At 38.3% G+C, this 20,811-nt stretch overlaps 1 protein-coding gene across 2 annotated transcripts in view; it reads left to right on the top strand.

The window, feature by feature from the left end:
* B4GALT4 (beta-1,4-galactosyltransferase 4) overlaps positions 1-20,811 on the top strand; it is a 66,884-nt gene that overhangs the window by 25,433 nt on the left and 20,640 nt on the right. For both annotated transcript variants that reach the window (XM_077118251.1, XM_077118254.1), the window contains exons 6-7: positions 838-960; positions 3,333-3,437. In XM_077118251.1, the coding sequence (XP_076974366.1) occupies positions 838-960; positions 3,333-3,437 (228 nt within the window). The remainder of the gene's footprint in view (positions 1-837; positions 961-3,332; positions 3,438-20,811) is intronic.

The following is a 20,811-nucleotide window of genomic DNA, read 5'->3' on the forward strand; positions in this document are numbered from 1 at the left end:
TTACTCCCAGTCCTGATAACACTCACCTCTACTGTTAGATTATAAGCTCTTTGAGGGCAGGGGCCACATATCCCAGTGTTTAGCCAGTTGCATGTGGTGGAGAGTGATTACTTATGGATTGCTACCAACTAATTACTGTGATTCTCATGGTGTGAACCCTTGTTAGGGCCTGGCACCATCTCCAAGGTTCTGCCTAGGCAGTGCTTCTGCTCACAGTCTCCTGATGAGGCTGCTGGCCCTTAGATGGTTAAACTCCTTCCGCAGGAAGACAGAATGATAATCAGAATCTGAGATGGAGATTTGCATATGCAAGAATGGAGATCTGTATACAGAGTGTATATAGGGTTAGCAGATACTCTAGGTGAGTTGTTTCCTGCTTCCCTTCTCCCCTTCAAATAAAAAAAAAAGGAAAACTAATTAGGCTGAAGTTGGCTGCATCCTCAGAATCCTTCTTAAGCCAGATGGCAGCCACCATCAATTGATTGGATTGGCATGTCCGATGAAATCAGCCATCCCAGGTCTAATGTTGTGGTGTACATTATAAGCGCCTTCCGTAGACATCTAGACTTAAACATTAATAATAAAGGTGAGTGGCACCTTGCTTAGTGTGCTGAGCAGAACAGATGATTAGCCAGAGGAAGGAAGCAGGACAGGGAAGGACAGGAATGTGGCAGGTGGGTGTCAAGCAGGAGTGAATGGGTGAAACTACAAAGTACGTGGTCTCTGAAGTTTTCCTAGAATGCCTCCAGTAAAATTACAGACCGTGGAAGTGCTTGTGGAGAACAAAAGGGCTTTATTCTAATGTTCTCACCTTTTACTGTTTCTCTTTTGTGGCAGGTTACGTTACAGAGGATATTTTGGGGGTGTTACTGCCCTAACCAGAGAGCAGTTTTCCAAGGTGAATGGATTCTCAAACAACTACTGGGGATGGGGAGGAGAAGACGATGACCTCAGACTCAGGTGAACACCAGAAAAAGTTCCCTTTATGGGGCTCTGCTCTCAGTGGTGGCTCTGAAAACCTGCATTTGTGTAGTTGTTGTGGATGCTGGTTCAACTGCTCCCAAGGCCACAGATTGGGGCTTAAAGAGGGTGACAAAGGGTGGAGGGGGTCAGGATGATCTAAAAGGATGTTTGTCAGTGGTAGTTAAAAATTATGGCAGTGAACTGCTCATGACTTGTGGCTATTTGGGATCCAGAAGTGTTGTTGGAGGTTTCTTTGGACTTACCGGTGGGTATTACCTACCTAGAGGATATCTCACCAGTGAATGAAAAGTAACTGGATGGAGGGTGTCTGGGAAAACTGCATTTTGGGGAAAGTGGCTGGAAGGGCCTATTAAAAACCTATGCTTTCCCTTAGGACCCAGGGAATCCTGTCATGGTTCCCAATACCCAGAGCAGGGAGTGCCAACAGCCTCTGAGGAGCTGCACACCCTGTAACAGCCAAAGACGTCTGTTCTGCCTCACGTATTAGTGAGCACCACACATTGTGGGAGCAGCTGGGCCTGATTCCCAGGCCTAATTCTGGACTCTAGGCATTACTCTCAGACTTTCTTGGGCTACTTTCTTCTCTTGGAACCCAAAGGGAATAAGTCTGGCCTCCTCCCTTGACTGTCTCCTCTGAACTTGGGTTTCATAGCCAGGTAGTTAATGATATCCCTTCCCCCTGGGGATAATTCAAGAGCCTATAGTCAGAATCCTCAAGTCTTGTAATTGTGGGTTTTTTAAAATAATCTTTTTGTTTTGTGTGCATGGTCTGGGAATTGAACCCGGGTCTCCTGCATGAAGAAAAGCATTCTGCCACCGAACCACACATACACCCTTTTTCTTTTTTAATATTTTTTTGACAAATCTTCACAAATACATTGGTGTACAATCAGTGGCTCTCAGTATCATTGCATAGTTGTGTGTTTATTACCATGATCATTTTTTTAGAACATTTGCATCACCCCAGAAAAATAAATAAAAAGAAAAAAGAAAAAACCTCATACATCCAATACCCCTTACCCCTCCCTCTCATTGACCACTAATATTTCCATCCACCCAATTTATTTTATCCCTTATCCCCCCATTATTTATTTATTTTTTTAATTCATGTTTTTTTTCTCTTCTGTCCATACCAATCTTTTTTGGCTGTTAGGGGATTCCTGTCCCTCCTGCAGTTGTCTCTTGGAAAGGAAATTTCTAAACTGGGGTTCTAAATGAACGGATGTGTGACTGTCAGAAAATTTTCACTGCTGTGGCATAAAGAATTCAGGGTCCCAGTGCTGGTTTTGCTCCCAAGACTAGGCTGAGAGTCTCTGAACTAGATTGGCCTGACCAAGTATTCCACGAGAACAGCCAGAGTACAAGCGGGAGTCTTCACGGGCAGCCCAGTAGCAGTGGCTACAGCTCATGAACTGGACAGAGGGTACTTGCTAGATTTCAGGGCTGGCATAACAAGGGCTGGAGGTAAACAATACCCACCTTTTCCCCAAATCCTTTTCACTGCCTAGTTGGTATGATTAGTAGCATATTGTACTGCCATGCCTCTCCATTGTCCCCTTCTCTTGCTGTCCCTCAGTTTCAAGAATTTGCTTTCATTTGATAAGAACATTATAGCCTCCAGAATGATTTTCGTCTCATGCTATGGATAAGCCAAAATGATTTGAACCTAAACCTTGGTTTAGTTCTACTTATTAAACATTTATTTATCTACTTACTAAATGTTTATCACCTGTGCAGCAGGCACCACCATTCTTTGCACTTACATAATGCATTACAGTTTATGAAAAATGTTCCATGGGGATTATCTTATTTGAGTTTTCAAGTCAACACCATATCATGCCATTTTATAGATGAGAAAACCGAGACCTGGAGTACTGATTTAACTTGGGTGGTAAATAATATTCTAGGATTGAACCTAGGTTTGTGGCTCTGTAGATCATGACTTTAAATGGTGATTTCTTTCTTTGTTAAAAGAAGACAGCATTAAGTAAATTATGGATCCTAAGAGACCTGACTCTTCTACTCCTTCTGGATATTTAAAAATAAGCACTTTCACAGCTTTTTTGCAAAATAACTAGATGTGCATTGACACATCTCTTTTGTACCCTGGTAGTAAATATTAAATTTGAATCTTTATGTGCTTATTGCCTCAAGTCCTACTGTAATAGGAAGATCTGAAAGTTGAGACAGCTTCCTTCCTTTTTTCTAATACCTAAATAATGAAGTCATACCTCTCTTTGTGTATGTGTGTGTGTACATTTTTTTGCGAGTTAAACTCTTTTTGAGTCCTTAGTGGTAGGTAAGGGGGAGGACTTTTTTTTAAAAACTCTCCTCTGTTATCTTGCTAGGGTTGAGCTCCAAAGAATGAAAATACTGCGGCCGGTGCCTGAAGTGGGTAAATACACAATGATCTTCCACACTCGGGACAGAGGCAACGAGGTGAACGTGGATCGGTAAGCCCCGGATGCTCACCGCTGGCCAGCTGCCTGCCGCCTTACCCCGTGTCAGTAAGAGCTGCACTGACCTCGGTCAGGTGAACTGGCTCATTTTGGCAAAAACGGTTTATTAAGGACAATTTCAAACCGATCAAGAGGTAGGAGATGTTGTAGCGAATCCGCATGTACTCTATACCCAGCTTCAACAGCTCTTGGCTTTTCTTCTTTCCTCCACGATTTTTTCCTCCTCCACGGGAGTACTTAGAGTCAAATTACAGACATCATAGCATTTCCTCTGTTAAATGCTTCATTCAGTGTGTATCTCTAAGATATAAGAAATATCATTTAAAAATGACATAGCCACAATACCATTATTTCACCTAAAATAGAATTAATATCATTCAGGAAGATTCATCTCATCAAATATCTATAATTACCTGATTATATCCTAAATGCTTCTTCTTCTTTTTTTTTTTTCCACACTTGGTTTGTTCAGATCAGGATCCAGAAAGGTCCACACATTGGATTTGGATAATCTCTCAAATATCTTTTCATCTATAGGTTCCTCCTCCCCTCTTTTTTCCTTCCTTGCTGTTTATTTGTTGGATAAACCAGGTCATTTGTCCAAAGGAAGTTCTCATATTGTTTTGCTTGAACAGAATCCGGTACATGTTTTGGGAAGAACTCTTCATAGATGGTGTTGTCTACTTCACTTGTGCCACAGCAAGGCCAACATAATTTCTTTTTTTTTTGAGATGTATATTCAAATACCATATAATCATCCAAACTGTGTGATCAGTGGTTCACAATATCATTATATAGCTGTGTAATTATCATCACAATAGATTTTTTAAACTTTTTTTACTATATAGTATAACATATATTCAAAGCAAAGAAAGAAAAAAGCAATAATTTCAGAGCAGTCGTCAACAAGTAGCTACAGGACAGATCCCAGAGTCATTGTGGTTTTGATTTGCATTTCCCTAATAGCCAGTGACGTTGAATATCTTTTCATATGTTTTTGAGCCATTTGTATTTACTCTTTGGAAAAGTGTCTGTCCATGTCTTTTGCCCATTTTTTAGATGTGGTTGTTTGTCTTTTTGTTGTTGAGTTGTAGGATCTCTTTATATATTCTGGATTTTAAGCCCTTATCCGATATGGGGTTTCCAAATATTGCCTCCCATTTTTTTTTTACTTTCCTGGCAAAGTTATTTGATGCAAAGAAGAATTCAGTTTTGAAGAGATCCCATTTATCTAGTTCTTCTTGTATTGCTTGCACTTTGGGTGTAAGGTCTAGGAAAACTCCTCCTATCACAAGACCCTTAAGATATTTTCCTACATCTTCTTCTAACTGTTTAGTGGTCATAGTTCTAATGTTTAGATCTTTGATCCATATATAGATATCTAGTTCTCTAAGCACCATTTGTTGAAGAGGCTGCTCTATCCCAGTTGAGTTGATTTGACTACCTTATGAAAGTTCAATTGGCTATAGATGTGAGGGTCCACCTTTGAACACTCAATTCAATTCCACTGGTCAGTACACCTTCCTTTATACCAGTGCCATACTGTATTGACCACTATAGCTTTGTAATATGCTTTAAAGTCAGGTAGTGTGAGATCTCCCACTTCATTTTTCTTTCTGGAGATATTTTTAGCTATTTGGGGCACTCTGCTCTTCCAAATAAGTTTGATTATTGGTTTTCCTATTTCTGTAAATTAAGTTGTTGGGATTTTACTTGGTATTGCATTGAATCTATAAAAATCAATATGGGCAGAATTCATCTTTTATGTCTTTTGGTTAAATTTATTCCTAAATATTTGATTCTTTTGGTTGCTACTGTAAATGGAAGTTTTTTCTTGATTTCCTCCTCTGACTACTCATTGCTTATGTATAAATATACAACTCATCTTCCTGTGTTGATCGTGATCCTTTCACTTTACTGTATTCATTTATTAGCTCTAGCAGCTTTACTGTAGATTTTTCAGCATTTTCTACAGATCATGTCATCTGCAAACAGTGAAAGCTTTACTTCCTCCTTTCCAATTTGGGTGCCTTTTATTACTTTTTGTTGTGAAATTGCTCTGGCTAGAACTTCCATCACAACGTTGAATATCAGTGGTGACAGTGGACATCCTTGGCTTGTTCCTGATTTTAGAAAGAAAGCTTTCAGTCTTTCCCCTTTGAGGATGATGTTAGCTGTGGGTTTTTCATATATTTCCTTTATCATTTAGAAGAAATTTCCTTCTATTCCTATCCTTTGAAGTGTTTTCATCAAAAAAAGTTGCTGAATTTTGTCCAATGCCTTTTCTGTATCATAGAGATGATCATGTGGTTTTTCTGATTTGATTTATTGATATGGTGTATTACATTAATTCATTTTCTTGTGTTGAACCAGTCTTGCATACCTGGAATAAAATCCACTTGATCATGGAATATGATTCTTTTAATGTGCTGCTGGTTTCAATTTGCGAGTATTTTGTTGAGGATTTTTACCTTATATTCATCAAAGAGATTAGGCTTTAATTTTCTTTTCTTGTAGTATCTTTGTCTGATGGTTTTGGGTGATAATTGGTTTCATAGACTGCCTTCGGTAGCTTTCACTCCTCTTCACTTTTCTTGAAGAGTTTGAGCGGAATTGGTACTAATCCTTTTAAAAAAAATTTCCCTACATATATGTATGTGTATATCTGTATACACACACACACAGACACATACACAGGCAGATATGTGATATGTATATCATAGGAAATTTTATTTATAATGTATTTTTTTTGAAGGGTGGGGGTGGGTGCATGGGCTGAGGATTGAACCTGGGTCTCCCACATGGCAGCTGAGAATTCTGCCACTGAACTACCCATGCCATGCTTGGTAGAATTCACATGTGAAGCCATCTGGTCCTCGACTTTTCTTTTTTGGGAGTTTTTTAATGACTGATTCAATCTCTTTATTTGTGATTGGTTTGTTAAGGTGTTCTGTTTCTTCTCAAATCAATGTTGGTTGTTCATGCTTTTCTAATAAGTTGTCAGTTTCATCTACGTTGTCTAGTTAGCATATAGTTGTCATAGTATCCTCTTATTACCTCCTTTATTTCTGCGGGGTAGGTAATTATGTCCCCCCACCCCCATTTCTGATTTTATTTAGTTGCATCCTATCTCTTTGTTTCTTTGTCAGCCTAGCTAAAAGTCTGTCTATTTTACTGACTTTCTCAAAAAGTCCGACTTTTGGTTTTATTGCTTTTCTCTATAATTTTCATGTTCTCAATTTCATTTATTTCTATTCTAATCTTTGTTATTTTTTCCTTCTCTTTGCTTTGGGGTTAGTTTGCTGTTCTTTAGTTCCTTCAGGTGAGCAGTTAATTCCCCAGGTTTTGCTGTTTCCTTTGTTTTAATATAGGTGTTTAGGGCAATATATTTCCCTTTCAGCACTGTCTTTGCTGCCTCCCATAAGTTTTGCTATGTTTATGTTATTTTCACTTGCCTTGAGATATTTAGTGATTACTCTTGTAATTTCTTCTTTTACTCAGTGGTGGTTTAAGAGTATGTTGTTTAGTCTCCATAAATTGATGAATTTTCCAGGTTTCTGCCTGTTACTGATTTTCAGCTTCATTCCATTATGATCCAAGAATATGTGTTGTATAATTTTGATATTCTTAAATTTACTGAGATCTGCTTTGTACCCTAACATGTGGTCTATCCTGGAGAATGATCCATGAGTACTTGAGAAAAATGCATATTCTGCTGTTATTAAGTGCAATGCTCTGTAAATGTCTGTTGAGTTTAGTTCATTTACTGTGTTATCCAAGATCTCTGTTTCCTTATTGATCCTTTGTCTTGATGTTCTATTCATTGATGAGAGTGGTATATTGAAGTCTCCAACTACTATTGTAGAAGTCTCTACTTCTCCCTTCTGTGTTGTCAATGTTTACCTCATGCAGTTGGGGTACTTTGGCTTAGTGCAAGATATTTGTGATTGTTATGTCTTCCTGATGAATTGCTCCTTTATGGATACATAGTGCCATTCTTTATTTCTTTTAATTGTTTTACACTTGAAATTTAATTTGTCTGATATTAGTACAGTTATCCCCCTCTTTTCTGGTGGTTGTTTGCCTGGAATATCTTTTTCTAAATTTCACTTTCAGCCTGTTTTTGTCCTTGGGGCTTGTCCTTGAGTGTCTTATAGACAGCATTTAGATGAATTCTGTTTTTTAATTCATCTGGTCAATCTATGTCTTTTATTTTATTTATTTTTTTACCAATTTATATTTCCACCAATAAGGTACAGAGGGTTCTATGTCTTTTAATTGGGGAGTTTAATCCATTAACATTTAATGTTATTACTGTAAGGGCTGTACTTTCTTCAACCATATTTTCTTTTAGATTTTTTTTTGACATGGGCAGGCACCCGGAATTGAACCTGGGTCTCCGGCATGGCAGGCAAGAATTCTACCTGCTGAGCTACTGTCGCACAGCCCTTTTCTTTTAGATTTCATCTGTGATATTTTACTTTTTTCTCTCTTTAACCCTATCCCTATCAGTTACCTTTCCTGCTAGTCTTCATTTCTACAGTTTTCTCCCAAGTTCTCCCTCCTGTCTTTTCTCATCTGCCTGAACTATTCCCTTTAATATTTCTGGTAGAGCAGTTCTCTTGTCACAGACTCCTAGTGTCTGCTTATCTCTAAATATTTTAAACTGCCCCACATTTAAAAATAGGTATTTTTGTTGAGGTATCTTCATGCACCATACAGTCCATCCAAAGTATATAATCAGTGGCTCACAATACAATCAGATAATTATTTATTCATCACCATGATCATTTCTAGAACGTTTTCACCACTCCTGAAAAAGAAATAAAAAGAAAAAAGAAAAAATCCCCATGAGACATGTCTCATATTGCCATATCCCTCATTTTTTTAACTTTTTTTTCAAACTGTGAAATATAACATATATACAAAAAGCAATAAATTTCCAAGTACATTTTAGAAGTAGTTATAGAACAGATTTTAGAGTTTGGTGTGGGTTATTGTTCCACGATTTTTCATTTTTTTTCTAGCTGCTCCAAGACGTTGAAGACCAACAGAGATATCAATATAATGATTCAGCAGTCAACTCATTTATTAAGTCCTATTTTTGCTGTTATACTTCTCCTCTTTAAATGACATGTATACATAAAAGCAATAAATTTCAATCTACATCATAACAATTAGTTGTAGAACAGATTTCAGAGTTTGGTATGGGTTATAATTCCATAATTTTAGGTTTTTATTTCTGGCTGCTCTAAGATACTGGAGGCTACAAGAAATATCAGTGTAGTAATTCAGCACTATACTCATTTGTTAAACCCAACCTTCTCTGTATAACTCCATCATCACCTTTGACCTATCTCCCACTCTTTAGGGGTATTTGGGCTCTGCCTATTCTAACTTTTTCATGTTGGAAGGGGCTGTCAGTAATATGGGATAGTGAGATGGAACTAGTTGATGTTCTGGAAAGGCTGGCCTCTCTGAATTTCAGAACTTAATTGGTCCAGGGACCCATCTGGCATCTCCCTCATTTTTTGTGTGTGTGTGTATGTTTTTTTTAACATGGGCAGGCACCAGGAATCGAACCCAGGTCTCCAGCATAGCAGGCAAGAACTCTGTCACTGCGTCTTCATTGCCTGCCCGCCCCCTCACTTTTTTGTTTTTTTTTTTAACCATATGATCATTCCATTCTTGTTATATAATCAGTAACTCACAATATCATCACATGGTTGTATATCATCATCATGATCATTTCTTAGAACATTTGCACCAATTTAGAAAAAGAAATAAAAAGACAACAGAAAAAGAAATAAAAGGAAAACAGAAAAAAATTCATTTATACCATACCCCTTACCTCTCCCTTTCATTGATCACTAGCATTTCAATCTACTAAATTTATTTTAACATTTGTTCCCCCTATTATTTATTTATTTTTAATCCATATGTTTTACTCGTCTGTTGATAAGGTAGATAAAAGGAGCATCAGACACAAAGTTTTCACAATCACACAGTCACATTGTGAAAGCAATATCAATTATACATTCATTTTCAAGAAACATGGCTACTGGAGCACAGCGCTACATTTTCAGGCAGTTCCCTCCAGCCTCTCCATGATGCCTTAACTAAACAGGTGATATCTATTTAATGCGTAAGAATAACCTCCAGGATAACCTCTTGACTCTGTTTGAAATCTCTCAGCCATTGACACTTTGTTTTGTCTCATTTCACTCTTCTCCTTTTGGTTGAGAAGGTTTTCTCAATCCCTTGATGCTGAGTTCCAGCTCATTCTAGGATTTCTGTCCCATGTTGCCAAGAAGGTCCACACCCCTGGGAGTCATGTCCCATGTAGAGAGGGGAAGGGCAGTGAGTTTGCTTGTCACGTTGGCTGAGAGAGACAGGCCACATCTGAGCAACAGAAGAGGTTCTCTTGGGGATGACTCTTAGGCCTAATTTTAAGTAGGCTTAGCCTATCCTTTGTGGAGTTAAGTTTCATATGAACAGACCCCAAGATTGCCTCTCCCTCATTTTTGAAGGACAGTCTTGCCAGATATAGAATTCTTGGTTGGCAGTTTTTCTCTTGCAGTATCTTAAAGATATCATCCCACTGCCTTCTTGCCTCCATGGTTTCTGCTGAGAGATCCACACTTAGTCTTATCACACTTCCCTTATATGTGATAGATTGCTATTCTCTTGCTGCTTTCAGAATTCTCTCTTTGTCTTTGACATTTGACAGTCTGATAGTCAGTGTTTTGGCATAGGTCTATTTGGATCTGTTCTGTTTGGAGTATGCTATGCTTCTTGGACCTGTAGTTTTATGTCTTTCATAACAGTTGGGAATTTTTCATTTATTATTTCCTCCATTATTCTTTCAGCTCCTTTTGCCTTCTGTTCTCCTTCTGGGACACCCATAACATGTATGTTCATGCATTTTGTGTTGTCATAAAATTCCCTGAGACCCTGTTCATGTTTTTCCAGTTTTTCCTCATCTGTTCTTTTGAGCCCAGAATTTCAGATGTCCTGTCTTATAGTTCACTAATCCTTCAGCTTCTTCAAATGTGTTATTGTATGACTTCATTTTGTTTTTCATATTTTCTATTGTGTTTTTCATTGCCGTAAGTTCTGCCATTTGTTTTCTCAAGCTTTTAAGTTCTACTGTATGGGCATCCTGTGTCTTCTTTATATCCTTTATGCCATTTTCCATATTTTCTTTCAACTTGTTGAATTGATTTAGACGATCTGTCTTAACATCATTAGTTGTTTCAATTCCTATATCTCAGTTGAGGTATTAGTTTGTTCCTTTGGTTGGGCCTTATATTTGTTCTTCCTGGTATGAATCATGATTTTCTGCTGGTGTCCAGGCATCCAGTTTCCTTGCTTAGTTTATTCTAGAGGTTTTTTTTTTTTTAAACCTCTTTTGCCTAGGGTTTCCCTGTTGGTTGGATTTGTTCTCTATGTGTTTATCTCTCACCAGCAGATGTCAGATTTTCCCTCCCCTCCCCCACTCCCTGCCATCTTCCCCCAAAGCCAGGCACCTTCAGCAGCCTGCCTCAGGGGTGCAAATAGGCACTGGGCCCCACAACAGTGTTTCTATGGGTAAAACAAACCTGCTGTCTCCCAGTGGTGCTCTGTTTTACACCATCCTGCAAACCTGGGTTTGTTTTAGGGCACTGCTTTAAGAACTATTGGATTCTAGTAGTCTGTGTTTCTCAGCCAAAACAGGGTTCTTGTACAGAGGATCTAGACCCACTCCACTTTGCCCAAAATAATTTTCTGGGTAGTCGCTGAAAAAACTCTTCAATTCTTTTGCACTTTCTGTTCTGCCCAGCAGATGTGCTGTTTGATATCTTAATTGTCCTCAGAGCTGGGCCTTTTTGAGCACAGACTGTGCCTCCTCAGGTCAGGCTCACTTCAGGGTTCCTCTTCCCCCTCTTTTCTGACCAAAATCTGGCTGACCATGGGTCTGTGTCCCCTTTTCATTTGTGGTGGAGCCCACCCCCTGCTGTCCCAGCCTTTAGTCTTCCCCCAGGCAGCGATCAGGTCTCTTGCTGCCATTTCTCACTGGGGTGGGGGATGGACTTTGGGACCCAGGACTAGAAATGTAGCTTCTGTCCACATTTTCCCAGACTCTCTGTCTGTCACTGACCTGGGCCTTGAAATGCTCTCCCTTGTCTCCCAGGTCTCCAAAAGGCGAGGGTCTGTCCCACTGCTGTGAGAGAATATGTATTCTGTGTCTCCACTGGGAGGCGTCCCTGCTGCTGTTTGTCTATGCATGAGAGCAAGTGAGGGGAAGGGAAGAGGACTGGCTGGTCCAGAATGGAAGTTTCCTTTACTTGATATTCTTCTACTTCTTCAATTCAGGATGTATAGGGTACCTCTCCAGTCCATATTATCCTCTGGATTTCTGAGCAATTCAGAATTGTTATTTTTTTTTTTTTAGCTTTTATAAGGGGGATTAAGTTACAGTTTTACAGTTCTAGTACCATAAAAATGTCCAAGAAAGATTCCATGACTGAAGAAGGGCTGATGGTGTTGGAACCTCTCTATTATCTGGGAAGGCACGTGGCTGACCTCTGCTGGTCATTTGGCTTCTGGTTTCAAACTGCTTTCCCACGGGTATTTTATTTCTGCATCTCCAAATGTCTCTGTCTGTGTTGGCTCTGAACTTTTTCCAAAATGCTTCCCTCTTTTAACATGGGCAGGCACTGGAAATCGAACCCGGGTCCTCGGACATGGCAGGCAAGCACTCTTACCTGCTGAGCCACCGTGGCCTGCTCCCAAATGCTTCCCTCTTAAAGAACTCTAATAAGTGGGTTAAGACCCATCTTGAATGGGTGGAGACATGTCTCCATGGAAACTACCTAGTCAAAAGTTCCTGTGCACAATTAAGTAGGTCACATTTCCATGGAAGCAACTCGTTAAAAAGATCCCACCCCCAATAGGGTGGGTCATACCTCCCTGGAAACAACCGAATCCAAATGTTCTGCCCTAAACAGTAGGCCTGCCTCCTTGAGATTGGATTAGGAAAAAGAACATGGCGTTCTGGGGGACAAAAAAATTTCAAACAAGGATGTAAGCTTTTACAGCAGCCACATCTATTCAGGAGCTGTATCTGTTATTTCTAAATTCTGAGATACTAAGCTATATGTGTATAACCTGGTCATTCCCTGAAACTTCTGGCATTTATATGACACCTGAGACTCAGAGTTAGAGTGCTGAAGCTATGAAAGTCAGTATTACCCCATATAGCAGTTGTTTAAAAAGTTGAAAAAGTGATCACCTTCAATTCGAAATATGAATGAAGCTGATCTGGATAGGACTAAGGTAAGTCAGAATACAGGATAAGCAATGATGTGATCTATATTTTAAAAGTTCAACTTCTGTGTGAGATCAAAGGAAGAGATGCTCATTTGGTGTAAAATTTATATTATGGGTAGTGCATTATCTAATGTAACTTGAAAGGTTGGTTTACTCCATAAGTACATGGAATCTTGAATAAGAGTGAGATCTTGTTGATTTGTGCAGGTTATTGTGATGCCCCGATACCTCCCAGAGTAATTTGGGCAGAGAATAAATGAGTATTTGCAAAATCCCTCTGGTGGACCAGGGAGAAAGGTGGAAATAATGAACTACCCCATCTGGGGAGTTCTTGCTATTTTCACAAGCAGTGTGGACAATGAATTCAATAGGCTGAAACTTTGATCTTGGGGCTAGCCCCTATGAAACTTATTCCTGCATAGGATAGACTAAGCCTACTATAATTATGCCTAAGAGTCACCTCCAGATAACCTCTTTTGTTCTCAGTTGTGACCTCTCTCTCTAAGCCAACTCGGCAGGTGAACTCACTGCCCTCTCCTCTACATGGGCTAAGACTCCCAGGGGTATAAATCTCTCTGGCACCTTGGGACATGACTCCCAGGGATGAGCTGGGACCCAGCATCAAGAGATTGAGAAAGCCTTCTTGACCAAAAGGGGGAAGAGAGAAATGAGACAAAATAAAATTTCAGTGGCTGAGAGATTTCAAACATAGTCGAGAGTTTATCTTGGAGGTTATTTTTATGCAGTATATAGATATTCCTTTTTAGCTCGTGGCACATTGGAGTGGCTAGAGGAATGTACCTGAAACTGCTGAACTGTGTTCCAGTAGCCTGTTGGCTTAGAGAGATAGGCTACTTCTGAGCAACAAAAGAGGTTCTCTCGAGGTTACTCTTAGACCTAATTTTAAGTAGACTTAGCCTATCCTTTGCAGAAATAAGTTTCATAGGGGAGAACCCCAAGATTAGGGGCTTGGCCTATTGATTTGATTGTCCCCACTGCTTGCAAAGGTATCAGAAATTCTCCAAATGGGGAAATTGAATATTTCCCCCTTTCTCCCCATCCCCCTAAGGGAACCCTGCAAATGCTTCTTTACTCATTGTCCAAATCACTCTGGGACTAACCAACAAAATTTCATGCCCTGTTGAAGATTCCCTGTACTTACAGTGTTCAGCTAAACTGACCATACAAGTTAAATTAGAAAAAGCACTTATGAAAATATAAACTTTGCATCAAATAAACATCTCTCCCTTTAGTCTCACACAGAAGTTGAAGTTTTAAGATATGGATGATATCATCCTTTACCCAGTCTTCTGATATACCTTAGTCCCATCCAGATCAGCTTCATTCATGTCTCTACTTGATGAATGATCACTTTTTCCACTTTTTTTTAAACAGTTCCTTATGGGGGTACTGCTGACTTTCATAGCTTCAGAGCTCTATCTAACTCTGAGTCTCAGGTGCCACATAAATACCTGAAGTTTCTGGGAAAGACCAGGCTATATACAAACAGCTCAGTATCTCAGAATTTAGAATTAACAATTACATCTACTGAATATATGTGACTGCTGTAAGCACTTACAATCTAGGACCCTTTACAATAAGCCTCAACCTGATAACCCATGCTCTTGACTTTAGCTTACTAAATTTTTATTTTATAGTTAGTCCATATAATTGAGGCATGATAATATTTGTCTTTTTGTTCCTGACATTTCATTCAACATACAGCTCTTAAGGTTCATTCATCTAGTTGCATGCCTCACAACTTCATCCTTCTTGCAGTGGCTCAGTAGTCCATTGTATGTATACACCACAGTTCCCCCTTCCATTCCTCAGTTGTTGTACCCTTGGCCACTTCCATTCATTGTGGATCATGAACACTACCTCCGGAAATACCAGTGTGCAAATGTCCATTGGAGTTCCCACACTCAGTTCCTCCAGGTATATACTAAGCAGTGGGGTTGCAGGATCATATGGCAACCCCACCCCTAGCCTCCTGTGGAACCACCACTCTGCCCTCCAAGGGGCTGCACCTCTCATTTCCTACTGACAGTGAATATCTCTTTCTCCACATTTTCTCTAGCACTTGTTTTTCTCTGTTCATTTTTAAACAGTTTTATTCACACATTACACATTCCAGCCTAAGTGTGGAATTCACATGCCTCACCACCACACTCTATCTGAAGGCATTTCCTTTTCTTCCACAAAGAATCCATACCCCTTCCCCAATGCCTCTGCCTGTTGACATTTAGTTTTGGCATAATGCCTTTGTTACATTCAGTGGAAACATATTGCAATGTTACTGTTGACTGTAGATCCTATCTTACATTGATTGTACTTTTTCCCATACAGCATTCATTTTCAACACCCTGTAATACTGACATTCCTTTGCTCTTCATCTTGCAAAAACCTTTTTTAATTTCTACATTTAATCACCATCATTGTACACTCTAGGCATTCCTAAATTATACCATCTCAGTCTTTATCCTCTATCCTACCTTCTGACCTCATATGTGTCCCCAGCCCTTTTCCCTCAATCATACTCACATTCAGCGTCATTCAGTGTATTTACATTGTTGTGCTATAATCAGGTAGTATTGTGCTATCCATTTCTGAAGTTTTATAGTTAGCCTTGTTGCACAATGTGTATTCCTTCAGCAGTAGTTGCCCAATCTCAACCCTATTTCTATCTCTGATAACCTGTGTTCTTAACTTAAGTTCTCCAAGTTCACTTGTTAATGTTAGTTTATATCAGTGAGGACATACAGTAATTGCCCTTTTGTTTCTGGCTAACTTCGTTAAGCTTTTTGAACATGAATACTTCCTTCTAATAGCAGTATTCATGAAGGGGAGAAGAGTCAGAGATAGTATAAAATAATGGAAGAAGAAGGAAATTTAAGCTAGGGTTTGGAGCACAGCCAGGCATTTATATACTTTATATTCTTAAGATACAAATGATTACTTTACAATATACTTAAAATTTCTCAATCCAATCTTGCACTACCTTCAAAGGTCAGAATAGCTCTAGGTTTAAAACATAATCAGCTTTTCAGTATTTAAGGGATTTGTATCCAGAAAAAAAACCTCGAATTTTTCTCAACATTATTCCCAAATGCTAAATAATAACAGGAATGTTAGTTCACAAAATTAAGTTATGACTTCTAAAAAACACTAGTTCAGAGCACTATTTATTTAAATGCTCTTCCTTATTTAAATGTCTGATAAATGTCATTTCTTCTGTGAGGTCTTCTTAGGTTATTCTTTATCTGTTTGTTAAATTTTTCTAGCATTTTTATTCCTTTATTATTACTTTCTTACACTATGCCCTGGTACAATTCCAACTAGAATATAAACTCTTTGAGGCTAAAAATTAAGTCTTCCCTGTTCATGACAACATCTATTAACAAAAATATACTGATTGACACTAACAAAGTTACTACAAATTCAAATTCTGTCACATACTGAGGTGTAACAAATGGCAACATAACTGAAAAGCCAGATTCTTTGATATCTAGGTAATCAAGGTTATAAAAATTTCTTTTATATTTCCTACTAGAATTAACTGATCTCTTAAATAGGATATGTTTGGGAGTGCAAGGGTAGTTCAGTGGTAGAATTCTCACCTGCCATGCAGAAGACCTGGGTTCGATTCCCAGCCTGTACACTTGTTCCCCCAACCCCCCCACAAATATTTCAGGAGATGATGCTACAATAACAGGATACTCACATGAAAAGTGTTACCCACTATAGAGCATATAAAAAAAAACCCCTCATTAAATAGAATATGTTTGAAGATTAGCATATTTTTAAGTTTATTATACTTTATGTAAGTGTTATTATTAGCAGGTATATTGCTCAGTTTATGGAACTTATCCTAGTTAGGCTATCTTAAGAGGAATTTTGAGAATGTACTTATAATCCTATTTTATCAGTAAGCTTATATAAATTTAGGAAGATCACACTCAAACAGAATAAGATTATGTTTGTTCAATTAAAAAATTTGTAAAATTCCTTTTATCAGAGGCTGAAAAAAAATCTCTTTGTTTTTATAATATCTTAAAATTTTAAAAATGTAAAAGTACGTTGATTATCAAGTTCTGGAAGATATACTGCATTTGTTTAATTTATCCTAAATGGCTAAATGGAGGAAAACAGTTCCATATTCTCAAATACCTTTCATTATACTTACTGAAATTTGGTGATTCAATTTCATTCAATTACTCCTACCCTTGAGGCTATTTGAATTTTAATAATAATCTCATTACTACAGTTACCATTGCAAGGGCATTATTGGGAAAAAATATTAACCAACATGTCCTATTCTGTAGCATTTTCTATACTCACCATTTCTCATCTCCAGGGCTAGTAAGAAATAATTTTAAACCTCACCCTCATCTCCCATCAGGGCTGCCTTAGGTGTTTAGGCTCTGGGCGCTGGGGTAGGTGGGACAGAAAGAATGAAGCCTGGATTGTTGAACTTGGATTTAAAAGTTTTTAGGTGATGGCCAGCTGGGATTTGAGAGTTCCTACACCCTTTTTAAAACTATTTTCAGTTATTAGCTTGATTTCAGTGAAAGCTGGATGGAACAATTGGAGAAGGTCTTGCCTATCCCAGAGGCAGTCTGCTTTAGGGAAATTCCAGGGAGGTTTCTTTCTAATGTCCGGGTTTGTTTACAGTAATTACAAAACTAAGGCTTTTGAATCTTGCCACCCAAAGCATTTTTTCTTTTTTTTACTTCAGAAGTACCAATTTATATATATTTATATAAAGCCACCTATTTATTTCTTAAGCATTTCCAATAGAGCTCTTTAAGAAATTTTAAAAAATTTACTGTTCTGGTCTGGAGGTTTGAGAACATACATTGGACAGGCAGCCTGACAAAGTAGAAAATTAGTTACACAGAAATACAGAAATAGTTTTGAGAGGGAAAAATAAAAGATTGAATATATTATCTCTTCCTATTTCTGCTCTCTTTTGCTGAACGACTTCAACTTTAGTCTCTCTAACTTTAACTGTATTGGTAGTGTCCTTCCATAGAGCCATTCTCAGGCCATTTCCCATATTGAGGCAGATTATGTTATAAATAAACCGTTTTTCATGTAAGATAACTAAAATCTTTTCAATTTTCAATACAGCCCAAACGTTCCCTTTTCAAAGCATTTCTGTAATCAGTAGCCAATTAGGAACTGACCAATACACAAATGCAGTAAGACACCAGCTAGCAAATTCAAACAGACACTTAACACTTATATTTAAGTAACACACCAATTAATAACCAGAAAGCAATAATAAACAGGCATTAAATGCTTAACAAACCAATTAAGAATTAAACTAGCATTAATCTCTCCTTTTTTTTTTTTTTAACTTTTTTATTGTAGTGTATAACATATATATACAAAGCAAAGAAGTAAAAAAGCAATAGTTTTCAAAGCACCCTTCAACAAGTGGTTACAGGACAGATCCCAGAGTTTGTTGTGGGCTACCATATGATCCTCTGGTATTTTTCCTTCTAGCTGCTCCAGAATATAGGAGGCTAGAGGGCTTAAGTGTTTTTTTATCATCACAATCAACGTTTTTTTCCTTTTTTTTGTGAACAATAACATATGTACAAAAAAATTATAAATTTCAAAGCACAGCACCACAATTAATTGTAGAACATATTTCAGACTTTGACATGGGTTACAATTTCCCAATTTTAGGTTTTTGCTTCTAGTTGCTCTAAAATACTGGAGACTGAAAGAGATGTCAATTTAATGATTCAGCATTCATATTCATTTAAGTCTTATCGCCTATGTATAATTCCACCATCACTTTTGATCTTTCCATACCTCCCTTTGGGGTTGTTTGGGCTATGGCAATTCTAAATTGGAAGGGTCTGTCACTAATATGGGGTAGGGTGAGGAAACTATCTGATGTTCTGGAGAGGCTTGGCTAAGTTTCAGGATTTATCTGGACCAGGACCCATCCAGAGGTTGTAGGTTTCTGGAAAGTTACTCTAGTGCCTGGAACCCTTGTGGAATCTCATATATTGCCCTAGGTGTTCTTTAGGATAGGCTGGAATGGTCCTGGTTTGGGGGTTGGCAGGTTATGATAGATAGCAAGGTCTAACTGAAGCTTGTGTAAGAGCAACCTCCAGAGTAGCCTCTCAACTCTGTTTGAACACTCTCTGTCACTGATACTGTATTAATTACACTTCTTTCCCCCCTTTTGGTCAGGATGGAGTTGTTGATCCCATGGTGCCAGGTCTGGATTCATCCCTGGGAGTCATCTCCCATGTCGCCAGGGAGACTTTCATCCCTGGATGTCATGTCCCATGTAGGATGGAAGACAATGATTTCCCTTGCAGAGTTGGGCTTAGAGAGATTGAGGCCACATCTCACAACAACACAGGTCCTCCAGAAGTAACGCTTAGGCATGCTTATGGGTAGTCTAAGCTTCTCTGCTACCTACATAAGCTTCAAGAAGTAAGCCTTATGATCAAGGGTATGGCCTATGGATTTGGGTGTCACTAAAGTTTGACACAGTATTGGGGGATTCCCTGATGATAAGGTTTAATAGTTCCATATTATTTTCTCCCTTCCCTCATAGGACTTTGCCAATGCTTTTTATTTATTTATTTATCAAAAAAATTTAACAACAAATGAACAAAAACATTCTTGACATATGATCATTCTATTCTACATATATAATCAGTAATTCACGATATCATCACATAGTTGCATATTCATCATCACGATCATTTCTTAGAACATTTGTATCAATTACCAATGCTTTTTGATTATCTGCTTAAGATACTCTAGGATATTTCCAGGCATTACAATAACCTATACAGGATGGACTTCGTTCTTATTCTGTTTCCTGTGTTTCAGTTGTTCAAATGCACTATACAGATAGGTTGAATTAGATTATGCACTCAGAAAATTTCAGTTCCAGATCAAATAAACCTTTCTTCCATTGGTCTCAAAGAGTATGTGTGGTTCTAAAATATAGACACTGTCTTCCTTACCCCTATGTTCTGTATTTCTTTAACCCCAACCTGTTCACCTTTGTTCTTATCTCTAAATCTCAGATTTTATATATATATATAGTACAGTCTCTCAAAATCCAGAAATAATAATCACTGCTCTGGACTTAATGTGTCTGTTCTAAAATCTCACCGAATCTAGGCCTCTGTTTTCTTAGAAGTATTTTCTGAAGTTGACCAAGCTATTGTTATTTCCTTGTTTCTGATATATTTTGTCTCACCAAATGTCCCACATGTTCATTCATGTTGCATGCCTCACAACACTTCTCCTTTTTTGTAGCAGTATAACCTTTGTTCATAAGTATACACCATCGTTTGCCAATCTACTTCTCTGTCAGTGCATCCTTCAGCCATCTGCATTCATTGGGCATAACGTAGAGGGCCTAAAGTCCACAGTCCATCAACATTCTCTATTTTAGATAATTTCATTGTTCCCAAGAGACAGAAAGTCCATCCATATACCCTAGCCAAATAGGAAATCTAAACTTCCTTTTAACTCTTGTCCCTCACCCCATTATTTACCTCTGCTGTTGCTGTGGTAGTGCTTATGGTTTCCTTTTGAACATAGCTCATAGCATGCAATAGCAGTTTTCCCCCTGTACCCTAGACTTAAACACTCTTTGTACAAGAATCACATCTGTGAAGTAATTCTTATGAGAACTCATTCATATTTCTAGTGTGAATCAGTGGGGACATGTAGGTCTATACAACCCCTTCCAATCTTGTTCATCTTCAAAATGGTAATATTACTTCTAGACCCACTAGAGAAACACCTTAGCTCCTATCTATTCCTTTACACAGGAGTTCAACCTCATTAGCTAATGGTTCACCCATCTCTAGCTTCTATGTATCTCTAAGTCCCCTATCTTCTGTATTATAAGCCTCTGATTATATCTTTATGCTGGTCATAAAAGTGGACTCATACAATATCTAACCTTTTGTTGTCTGGCTAATTTCACTTAGCATTACCTCCTCAAGGCTCATCCATCTTGTCATGTGCTTCAGGGTGTCATTTTGTCTTACTGCTGCATAAT

This window comes from Tamandua tetradactyla, chromosome 10 (genome assembly GCF_023851605.1).
Source record: "Tamandua tetradactyla isolate mTamTet1 chromosome 10, mTamTet1.pri, whole genome shotgun sequence".
Taxonomy (NCBI): Eukaryota; Metazoa; Chordata; class Mammalia; order Pilosa; family Myrmecophagidae; genus Tamandua; species Tamandua tetradactyla.